At 40.6% G+C, this 12,652-nt stretch overlaps 1 protein-coding gene across 2 annotated transcripts in view; it reads right to left on the bottom strand.

The window, feature by feature from the left end:
• Positions 1-12,652, bottom strand: part of unc5ca (unc-5 netrin receptor Ca) — a 216,619-nt gene that overhangs the window by 68,583 nt on the left and 135,384 nt on the right. For both annotated transcript variants that reach the window (XM_061729251.1, XM_061729252.1), the window contains exon 4: positions 12,241-12,344. In XM_061729251.1, coding sequence (XP_061585235.1) covers positions 12,241-12,344 — 104 coding nt within the window. The remainder of the gene's footprint in view (positions 1-12,240; positions 12,345-12,652) is intronic.

The following is a 12,652-nucleotide window of genomic DNA, read 5'->3' as shown; positions in this document are numbered from 1 at the left end:
ATCAGGTAGGTAAGCGAACAACACTGGATAGATGTTTGCTGATTTTAAACTTGTGGCTGAGGGAGAAAAGCCATTTCCTCTTTGTGTCAGGGATGGGACTATGTTGATATCCTTGGGGGAAAGTGGACTCTCTCCTCGCATGTTCCATTGTATCATAATCAACGTTGAGCGGCTTTTAATAAGAAATGTTTAAAAAAGAAATTCACCACAGGCCTCAGAAGTCCACCGGAATATAAGCGGAAGTGTGGTTTGGCATAGAACTATTTGCAAAACAAACAAGTAATTGCTAAATTAATATTAGAACCTCTCACTGGTTATAGGCAAGGAAATAAGTACTTGAATAAACACACAAACCGAGTCCGGAGAAGACTGCTCGGAGCCGGGAGGGCAGGCAAACGCACTGGGACTGCGATAGCAGCAGTGGCAGCTGAAGGGAGGAGGCAGAAAATACAGAGATGACGGCTCCGAGCGAGAGTGTTAGGGGGGTGGAAAGTTGAAACGAGACCCTCGGCTCAAATCATTAGAGGAAGAACGGAGACCAAAAACATCCAAATCCACTCAACAGCTCAGATACGACGAGGGAACATTTCCCCAAACAGATGCTGACCTAGTAACAGCTGGAAGGAGAATCAACACCTCACACATCACCGGGGAGAAGTTCAAAAGGGAAACACTTCCAATTTGTGACAGAGCAATTCAAAGTTGGAAAAATTCAAAGATTAAACTTTTCTTCGCCTCCTTTCGTGTATAGTAAACTGTACTTTTTGTTCTCGTCTAATCCACGAGCTCAGCATGTCACACTGCAATATTTGTCTGGGGGAATTTCCAAGCCAACACAGTCAGAGCCTGATAAGATACCCTTTATTTCTACCATACTTGACACTATTTAAGAATATGCAAACACACAGGTTCATTCATCCGTATTATTCCAAACACATCCAAATCCAGAAACTGATCCTGACACTCACACTGAGAACTTATCAAAGTGTTTAGATGTACTGTCATATTTGATAATAATAGAAGATGTGATGCTCAGGCTTAAGTACTCATAACATGTGCCAATATGAGGTTTTATGAAGTTTTCTTTAGTCTTTAAAGGTGATATATTTCCCATAACTGAATTATGTGGATTCTGTGAGGCGGTGTTGAAGTGACTGACAGGCAGTTAAATCATAGAGCGGGCCTGTGTACGGTTATGGGTCAGTGCAGTAAAAGTGTTGAAGCTGTTTGAAACAGTGTCGCTGCTGCTTTATTCTTCCTCCAGCTCACTAAGTATTTTAACATCACAAATATCTGCAACAGACGAGAGCGAGGGACTACGTTCAACCCCAGATCCGATCTCAAGAGGTCAGCTGAGACATGTGGCCAGATGTGAACGGCTATCGTCAGAGCTACACGCCTGTGATCGGGTCACTTAGTAAGTACGATGACCCCAGGTGTGGGAAGGTGCAAGCAGAGCAGCACAATATAGAAGCATTTTAAATAAAGTGTAACGGAAAAATCCAAAAACAGGACAAAAAAGATTATTTCGAGCTCCCACGTGTCAACTGTTGTGTTACTAAGTAGTAATTACAGTCAAATTTACAGCCAACCCTGGACTAGTTGCTAATCCATCACAGGTATCATTACAGCAAAAAGGCTACCATGTTGACTCAGTGTCTGATTTACATCCAATTAGAGCCAGCAATTAAATTAACAGGCATGTCTTTGAAATGGGGGAGGACGTCAAAACACAGACCTATCCGACACAGGGAGGGGATTAACATGCAAAATACGAGAAAAAACAAGTTTTGTGCGAATGCACAAATGTACAGTATCAAGTATATTTCTATTATGAGTGGGCGGCTGACCTTTAAGGACGCTCAGCTTGTCCGTATGTGTGTTTGTGTGTGAAAGCAGACTCGCAGCACAGTGTAGGAGTGCTGATGACACTCTATAATCATTAAAGCATGAAGAGACTCTGAGCTGATTGGGGGCATGCTAATCCTTTTTAATTGACTCTCCAGCTCTCCAGTGTTATTAAAACCACCCAATAACAAAATCAGCTTTGCTTTATTAGCCTGGTCAGTGGAGATCAGTGGCTGCCGTCATTTGAGCTGCATTTTCTTTTTTATTTGTATTTTCACTTCTTTTTTTTTATTGCTATAAGTACATTGTGTGTGTGAGATATTCTGCTGTGCACATTCCAAGAAAGATGTAAAATCACCAGAGAAAATAAAATAATTTGTATTTTTTTTGCAAAACTCAATTACTAATCTTTACTTTAAAAAACATTTTGCCTCGGAAAAAATAAACAGATACTTTAAAAAAAAAAGTTTCCATTTTTCAGTTTATTACCTAAATATGTGCATAGTTTAGTGTACCAATTGTAGATAATATGCTTACCGCATAAAAATGAATGTGCGTAGAAATTAAAAGCACTATTGCGGTGGATATAAAGTCGGGGATATTCCAGTTTTGTGAGGCAGTGCATTAAAGTACCGACTAAAAGGAAGAAGAAAAAAAAACAAATAAATTGTGGATCCCATCATCTGAGCCAATTTCCTTCTTTATGGTCCCCAGAAGAACTACGGGGGCATATTTTCTTTAAGTGCTGTACCTCAGTCTCTGCCAGGTCACACTTCAGCAACAACCTGCCACCCACCTTTGAAAGAATAATGCGTCTGAAACCAGCAGAGCATCAATTGTGCCAAGGGCTTGTGAGCGCTCCGCTCAGTTTGATGAGCCACTGTTGCTGCCACTGGCTGTTAAAACGCTTCAGCAAAAATGTAGGTACATTTGATTTCAAATATTTGCATGAAAAAGCATGCAAAACTGTGGTTTCCCAGCCATCAAGCAGCATAGGGTGATCATCTGCAAACAACACAGAGATATTTCTTAAAAGAAAAAGAAGAAAAGAAGTAAGAAAAGGGAGAAGGAAGGAACGAAAACAATCATTGCAATGACCTCCTTTAGGAACTCACTAAAGACTTCTTAAATGAACAGTGATGTAAGTGAAAAGCAATTAATTGGCAGCAAAGCCCTGGCTTATTAAAGTTTTTCAATCTTGGTCTCAAATGAGGAACTTACTGCCCCAATTGCTCAAGTACTAATGTATAGAAAATTAACTCACAACTCTTTCCAGCATTCAAGAGGTAGAAATCTTAGTGCTCATTTCATGAATTATCATCTTATGTTCGTTGCGTCACTATAATATAAATGAGAACACTCTGAAACCTTTTCTACATGTTAAAAGTTTGCATGTCTGAAAGTTTTTGTGGCAACAAAAGACTTATGAGGTCTAACAACTTATAAAAGTTGACAGAACAGAACAGAGTTTTGTTATTTGACAACGCTGCACCCGGAGTCAAAACAGTGTGTTCATTCATCCATGACAACACTAGCGGGATTGCCGAGGGCAGCGCTGGCTGCTGCAGTGCACTCTCACACTGTCATGTCACCATCAATCCTCCACTGTGTCTCAAACGGAAAAAGACGAAGGGCACGGAGAACACTGGGGGACGCTGAGAGTGACAGCAGGAGACAAAGTGAAGAAACTCCAAAGAAGATGGAGAGACAGGTCAAGAGAAAGAAATGTGTGAAGAAGATGAAAAGGACAAAAAACAGAAACTGAGATGGAAAAGAAATGAAGAAAGGATGGATAGAGCAAACAGAAAGGGCATAACGCTGGTGTTGGGCTGCCGCACAGCACGGACATTCCCAGTTCTGAGTTTCAGGAGTTTGCCCGTTTCTTCAGCTTCAGCATTCTCACATTGTCCAAAAACACTGTTTACTTCCTGATTTTGAGCTGTATAAAGTGAGTCACCTCATTTACATGCATAGTTAAATGATTGTCACATTCACAGCGGAGGGTAGACCGTTTAACTAGACCCCTTTCTTTGTCCGAATGCACATCAGGACCGAGTTACCTACTAAACTATGCCAGCCTCCGCCACGACATGTGTCGATATTCCTGCATAAATATTGTGAGTATTTTTTAACTCATACATCAAAACAACGCTACAAAACAAAGGCGGCAAATTGGAGCATTAGCGAATGGTAAAGTGGACGAACTCACAAACATTTGGTATTTCCTGATTTTTTGGGCGTTTTTTTTTCTTCTTCTTTTCGGTATTCATGACTTCACTTCCTCCTTGTTTCTGGCTCAAACCCCAAGGCAGGCTTTTCAACCGTTGACCCTGTGGACCAGTATCAGTCCAGTTGCACAGATACATGGAGGGCTGGTCTGACTAGCGACTAACCTCTGACCTGATGACGGCTGGGAGAGGCTCCAGCGCGCTGTGACAGGGAACAGGAGTGCAAAACATGGATGAATGAACCTAAAAGTACTATCTGAGAAGGGGATCTAGAGCATAAAGTTAAAACAGAAAACATTGTCAAGGGTTAGCAGTTTAACCCTTGAACCCAGATTTTTTTTTTCAATTCCCTGCCCGCCCAAAAAAACATTAGAAAGAACTCACAGCAGAAAAGCCTTTAAATATCCATGAAAGCTTTTGTTCAGATAATGAGGGGGTGTCTCATGCGGGTGGAGGGAGCTACAGAAATGCCTTCATTATGGGCTACCCGCATACCCCTGACTCAACCATTTACATACCTCTACAGACAAACGAGCAAAGTCCAAGTCCCAAAAAGTCTCAAACCTCAGGCCACAGAGCACTAAACTGTGATCACTGGACTGCATTCTCCCTGCTTTCACCAAAGGAGGTAGGGAAATGAGGCAGGTTAACTCGTCAGTTAGGAAACAAAATACAGAGTCACTTCATAATGGGACGTTTCTCTTTTTGGAATTTGAATGATGGTTTCTTTAAGGGGCTTTGCTGATGGACGCGTGCACTGTGAGGAGTTGTAGTCACTTTAAGAGCTAAAATAGCAAAGCTCTTCCTCTATGCGAGAAAGCCAGGATAAACATTTCATGTTAAGAAAGAAAGAAAGAAAGAAAGAAAGAAAGAAAGAAAGAAAGAAAGAAAGAAAGAAAGAAAGAAAGAAAGAAAGAAAGAAAGAAAGAAAGAAAGAAAGAAAGAAAGAAAGAAAGAAAGAAAGAAAGAAAGAAAGAAAGAAAGAAAGAAAGAAAGAATAATTCCCTTGCAGGATATGTTGCAAAGAAAATATATTTAAGCCTCCCTGTCTAGACAGGCGCAGTGATTGGAACTGAATGGAAGTGGACTGAAAAAACAGCCAAGAGATACAAAGATTTTATGAGTGTATAAAGATACAAAGAGAAAACATTGAGGGAAACTGATAACCAGTGGTGTGGTTTTGCAGTGGAAAAAGCCACATTTCTGATACAACCCTGCACAGTCTGCTGGCTGTGGAGTGGGATCTGATTAATGCCTGAACTTACTGACATGGCTTATCGCTGGATGAGCAGCCTCCAAAGGCTCCTAAAAATCACAGCTTATGCTGGTTATAGGTATTTTCATCCACTTCTCTCTCTCTCTGCCACTCTCATGCTCTGCATGTTTGTATATATATATGTGTCCATGTTTATGTAATTGTGCCACTTTCTTTAAAAAAAAAAAAAAAAAAAGACTTGGGTTGGTTTAAACTACCACATACACATATATATCATTCCATTCATCTGAATGGAAATATTTGATGCTTTATTTAATCATCACATGATGATTATAATCCCTCTCAACACTGCTAAAAACCCTGCCACAAAACATTTGCCACCAGAAAGAGACAAACGCTGTCCTCGCTCATCTTTTCCATTTGTAAATTACTCCACAGCAACTGCAACAGTATTTTAATCATCTTTAACACCATTTCAATAATTCACCTACAGTACACAAGGTAGTTGAAATGATAATAAAAAAGAGAGATTTCTGACTAATCGGTGGATTACGGTGATGATTTCTGACAGAGGTTGAGGATCAAGGTAAAATGTGATGGAAGATGAGCTGTGGGGCTGCTATGCTGCTTCAAAGAGGATTAAGGTAGGGAGCTATTGGGGAAGCATTACATAAATTGTTTTCTCCCACCCCCCCACTCACACACACAACCCAAAAGTGCACATGAATATACTCACGCATAAATACACACATCATGACACATTGATATAGCCAGACATTTTTTTTATTTATTTTTTTTTTCAGAAAAAGACTAGACTGACAGGGACGTTAAATCATCTGGAACTGAGGTCAAATCATTTCGTAAAGCTAACAAAGCATCTGCAGCTTTCTTTGACATTACACATTCTGTCTATAGGCAATTCTCACCCCCTCTGGTTAATTCAATACAGTTTATTTAGTGATAAACAAGTTGAGAAAAACCATCCATCATGTCTTCAGCTTTGAAGATATTTTTTCGCTGCATAAAACGTCTTTCATCTTTAAATCCTTTCACAAGGACTTTGACACATCAGAAATGCAAGCTAAACACATCTGTGATGTTGTCAGAATAGTTTATCTGACAGTATATAAACATAAAAAAGAAATGTATTCTGAGGCGAAGAGGAATGCAAAGACCTTCTGGGATTTCAAAAAGGATGTAAACGTAAAGTAATTCAATAGACGTGCTTCCAACTCACACTTTAATTCAGTTTAATTCACTTTGACACCCTCTCTGTCCACTTAAAGCACCCGGCTGCCACCGAAGCTATAACCCCTGGATAGGTTCCTCTAGTAAACGTCATCACATGACACTTTAACAGTGAGGACTGAAAGTGACTGTGCCCAGCAGACTGTACGGGTGCAAGAATGAAGCAGCCGTTGGCGTTTTGGACTCACCACAGCCCAGATGCCTTCAGACATGCTCACAGGGAATCACACACTGTTTAACATACTGTAGGAGGTCACTCAAAAAATGTGGACCCAGTAGTGTCAGATGTGACAAACACACACGCCCCAGCTCATTCTGGGAAGATGTGTGTGTGTGTGTGTGTGTGTGTGTGTGTGTGTGTGTGTGTGTGTGTGTGTGTGTGTGTGTGTGTGTGTGTCAGCTATAAAACTGTAAAATTAGACATGTAGGCCATGCACATATTTCCCTAAAGGAGGGTCATTTATGGCTTGTTGCAAATCTTAAATCACCACGTTTGAGGAACATTCCCCTTAAAGGAGCTTGAGGCTCCTTTTAAGAAATGAGACTCTCTAGCGCCACCCTTCACCACGACGGCCGTTGGGGGTACTGCAGACAACAGTGAAGCCCGCACGGGAGAACGGGGAGAACGTGCATGCAGCGTCATGTGACGTCACATCCGAAGCCCAGCGCGGGAAAATCGGGACCGAATTGCAGCACATTTTGCAGCACACAGCCTGTTCAAGGCAACGGAGAGATACACTAGAGGAAACATTCTTTTGGGTTTGGAACGCTTCATCTGACATTATTACTAGAAAACTTAAAATGTATACAGATTTTTTTCATAAATCTTGCCACAATCCGGCCTCAAGCTCCTTTAAGAACTATGCTGCACATACAATTAAAATAAATTAAATGTATTGTGGTATAAATATGTAAATGCTTATAAACAAAAAACACCCATTGCCTTCAGTTAGTCTTTTCAGGTTAAAAACAAAACAATAAATAATTAGACCCAGACAGATGAATCAAAGTGCTGATCATGAACCATTATCTGTGTGAATAACGTGCACTAATTTAAGGTGCAGATTGAGTGGTTGAGAATGTGACGGAAACTTGACCTGGCTCCAAAAACATATCCTCTTACTGTCTGACTTTGTGTCTGTGTGTGTGTGTGTGTGTGTGTGTGTGTGTGTGTGTGTGTGTGTGTGTGTGTGTGTGTGTGTGTGTGTGTGTGTGGAGCTTGTCACCGCACACTGATGTGTTTATTTCGCTCCAGCTGGGGTAATCACTCACACGCAGCGACAGACGCAGACAGGCACCCACACACGCACCCATAACTCCACCTGCCATATGCAGTTCACTGACTCTGCATGGTCTATGGGGTCACTGCGACTCTTTTAAGTTTTAAGATATATTTATTTTCGCTGTCACTCCGCTGCCTCTACGTCTTAATGGGCCCCACGACATTTGTGGGGAAAATATACTGCGCGGATGACTGTGGCTTCGATTTCTCAGATATGCGACACCTAAGACCAGATGAAGAAATAAAATAACCCGAACTGGGAGCATGTTTCGTTGAAAGAACATTTACCGGTACCGACTGTAAGACTTCAGAATCGGCAGGAGCTTGTGGAGCTTGAAGACTTTCCTGTTGAACTGCTGAACCCTCCTTGCTGAATCCAATAGCCTTAAATCAGCTTTTGAAAGCTTTATATCACAGCAGAAAGAGATTTAGATGCATCTCAAGGATTCACAATGTTTTAAATTGTGTCTCACTGGACCTTTCGATTGAAAGCAAGAGAAAAAAATAAGTAAAAGAGACATTAATGTTCAGAAATACAGTACTGTTAAAGGGGGATAACAATGAAGTAATGGTGTGAAGGTGTGTTGACTTTTTATTTTATTTCTTTATTTCTATTCTTTTTTCTTTTTGCAAAATGAAATGAGATTTGATCCTGTATGATTAAGGCTGGGAGTTTTGCAGTTAAAATGATCACTAGCTGATCTGCTTTTTCATGTACGTCTTCTCATGCTGCAGGGTGTTTGTGTACATTTGTTGAGACCATATATGCATATATACAACCACAGACATCAGTGACTACACATGTTGGCATGTGCACGGTTATGCTGTGAAAATGTGATTGTAAATTATGATTGTGTTTGTTTAGGGAGTTCAGGCTTTGGTGCAGCACGCTGACAGCCAGATACCAGCTGGACATTAAGATATGGGGATCACATATCGGTGTAACAACCCCGTCACAGTGACAACTTTATGGCAGTCATCAACTGGTCGACGCGACAACCACAGCCACTAATATTAGAACATTTTTAGAGAGGTTGAGGGATGACAACAACAAGAACGGTCAATCAGACGAAGAAAAAAAGAAACAAAAACACAAAAGAAGGGTTGTAATACACACACACACACACACACACACACACACACACACACACACACACACACACACACACACACACACACACACACACACACACACACACACACACACGCACACGCACACGCACACGCACACGCACACACACACAGGGTTTTTCAACTAACTCACTCAATAATTTGAGCAGACTGCAGAACCAAGTAATTTCCCTGATATCCCATCAAAAAGGGGGGAAAGGATTGGAAAAAGGAGCAAATTGAGCACAGTGCATGTGTGTGTGTGTGTGTGTGTCTATGTCTGCCCACAACATTGCTGAGTATGCCTTTGAGTATAAATGCGTTGCGTTCAAATGGGCCTAAAACAGATAATGCACTAAGAAATGCATATAATGCATGAGTAGTAATGAGTCACTAATGGGTCAGTGAGTCAGTTGGGAGTGTAAGTTTGTCTGGAGTTGAGAGGGTGAATGGGGGTGTGTGATGAAGGAAAAAAAAGTCTTGATGGCTCCTACTGTTGAATGCCAATGTACTTGAATTGCATGATTTGCTAAAAGAAGAGCTTGAAGAAAGTTAAACTTCCTGTATTTTGGTCTCGCTGGCCCAACTTCCCCTGATCTCTCCTTCACTGCCGATCTGCCTAAGCGCCCACCCTGCTTTAGTTTCTCTCCCCTCACCTCTCTCAGGGGAGCTGTGCACTTAGGTGCAATTGAAAACGACCATCCAACCCTGAGGAGTGAAACCTGATTCAAGGAATCCTTATCCGCTCTTCTCAAAGCTCTTGCCCCAGTGACTCACTAAATGACATTATGTGTTTTCATATGTTCAGATGGAAACACAGCCAGATGGAAAGCAGGAAAGCAAAGAACAATCTGAATTGTAAATGGATTTGCGGTAGTTACAGCCCTGAGGGAGTGGAAGTGACATGTGTGAGCCCTCTAAAAATAGATACTTACCATGTGACACATTTGATGACTGAATGAAATGTCAATGTGACAATGCTCCTGAAGCATTGAATATTATATTACATATAGACGTTATTGTGTATTTACTATACTCATATTCATATGCACATACCTTCTTGTGGATGGAATGAGTGGTAAGATCTAAACTTCAGCAGGACGTATTGCAGAACATACCATATAAAACAGTAATATGCTTAAAGCTAAAGTGAAAAAAGCTTCGGTACAGTAGCAAGATTGCATGCATAACTTAAGGCACACAATACACCTGCTATTGTAAGGGCCCAAAATATTTCTAATTTAGAAAAAAAGAAGAATGTACAGGTATTCATCCTCAAAAGTCCAAACTTTTTGGAGCCCTTTTTGTTCCCTAAGGTGTGAGAAAAGCTGCTGGGATGTATTGAAAGGAGACCTCAACATAGAGGAAGTTCTGCTGTTGTACGTGTTTTCATGTCAGATTTACAATTAGATGGCTGGCAGGTAAGTACTGATTCAAGTCTCAAGTCCATTCAATATTGAAATGCTTATCCTATAGGAATTTATCTAAGTTTAGCACCTTTCTTAATACTTCTCATCTCTAAACAATTCCACAGGCTCTGTTGGATAAAAACATTCATATGGCATCATACTACCTCCTCCGTGCTTCACTGTAGGGATGCGGGTCAAGGATGTAGACAGAGATTGGGTTTACAACATATTTTCCTTAATTGCCAGAAAGGACATTTTTGCTTGAACAGCAGAACCTGGAGTCAATTCTTCCTCTTGTTTGAAGAGGCTCCAGATACCGTCGGGCAAATTCCCAATTGCTATCTTTGTTGCCCCTCTGATTAATGCTTCTGTTACCTCGTGCCAGGATGTTGGTGTTCTAACCTTCACCAGCATGTTTGTTGTGGTGCACTATTCAATCTGTTTTCTAATAATAGTGCTTAAAATATACTTTAAAAAACAAATGTGTCTCATACCCCAACCCTAATCTGTATTGCTTTTGCTGGCAGTCCTGACTTAGTGGTGTCGTAGACTCTGGGGATTGTCACAATTGGTGCAGAGCACATACAATTACATTATGTGGCACTTAAATTGAACCCAGCTGGGCCTAATTGAACTAATCATATGACTCATGAGCCAAACAGCAGCACCAGATCTCCATTAAAAGCTTCACAGCAAAAAGGTGATTGGTGATTAGGTCTGAATAAATCTGAATGACAGTGAATACTTTAGAAAGCAGTGTATATACACACGTGGACACATTTGTTGGTACTTACCCATTAAAGAAAGAAAAACCCACAATAAACCTGAAATAACCTGAAACTGTCAGGTTATGTCAGTCTCACTGAGCCTCACACAAATCGGCTTCTTTAAAAAAAAAAAAAAAAACAATTCTGAACCATAATTCAAAAGCTATGCCTGATATCCATTAGTTGATTTTTAAAAAATGATCACTTCATGCACACAAACAAATGTGTGCATTTAAGTGTGTAATAAAGGACCATGGCAGGTTTCAAGTTTCTTTGTTGTTGTTGTTTTTGCATAGTTCAAGTACAAAAAGAAAAAAGAGAAATAGACTTACTGTATTTAGGTTAAATCTCTGCAGTAACTGGCCTTTTCACATGCAAGCTCTGCTCAAATTGGCTCACTGGGGATATTTTAAGTCAGACTTTAAGCTATGGATATTTGGAGTTCAGGAGTACTTTCATGCACGTGTCAATCAAAACATGTCCCCCACCCCCTGATTACGCTTGAGTGTGACATTATGCAACACTTGCATTGCTGTATAAGGTGAAACAACACCGTATATATCTACAAACGGATAAAAGACATGTTTTAAAGCAGGACAAATTTAAACTCTTGTGAAGCTGTTTATGTTGTTGCCCTTTCTTCATTGCACTCAGGTATTATGGTTTTATAATACAGTTCTATCAGATATTTTTATCGATCTATTTATTTATTTGATGTATTTGGTGCATTAGATCAATTCTGGTCCAGCACATCACAAAGGGGAACAAAGAAGATTTATTTCATGGTGTCTTGAACAGGCACATTACTCTTTTATTTGGCACAGCCTACAAACACTGACAGCAGATTTAGAAGTCATGTATGCAGCCATTAAATCTCTGTCCGCTGTCACTTATTCTGTGGTCCACCCAGTCTCTAAAACACATATCTGTAAGAACTGACTTGTCTGGGCCATTTCAAGCTATTTCCACTTGATGATTTCTATTGTTATATGGACTTGCATCCAGTTTTTCTTTCTCTTCTTCGGTTTGTCATCTCCTTCTCTTCAAGCACTTTCTTGGCCTCCTCTGTCTTAACTCACATCCTAGTTTGCATTCTGCTCAGGTGGTGGATTAACGATAACATTGCACGTACCTCAGCAGCTGGTATGCCCTCCGGAGGGCGACACTGTAGCAGCACCTCCTGCTCCAACGACACTTCCTTTCCCAGGGGTTCCTGTTCAAATGACTTTTTCAGGTCTAAGGAGAGAAACAAGAACGTTTAAAATGAGAGCCTAAGAGCTGGAGACAAGCACAGTTCATTGTAATGAAGCAAAGGCACTGGAAAAAAAAGAAACTCATGAAAATGTTAAACTTATGCTTCACGCTGTGGTGACAGTGTTAGTCAACTGAGGTTGAAGCATTACAATTTCATAAGTGAACTGGGTTAAATTCATGTGGTCACATTCATTGCATAAACCTCGAAAAATGTGACACACAGAAGCAGCAGCAATTACTGTTTCATGAAAGAGAAAGTCTTGGTGGAAAGGGAACTTTTCTGAGGGAAA

This window comes from Cololabis saira, chromosome 9 (assembly GCF_033807715.1).
Source record: "Cololabis saira isolate AMF1-May2022 chromosome 9, fColSai1.1, whole genome shotgun sequence".
Taxonomy (NCBI): domain Eukaryota; kingdom Metazoa; phylum Chordata; class Actinopteri; order Beloniformes; family Belonidae; genus Cololabis; species Cololabis saira.
Note: the sequence above shows the minus strand (reverse complement) of the source record. Positions and strands in the feature narration are given on the sequence as shown.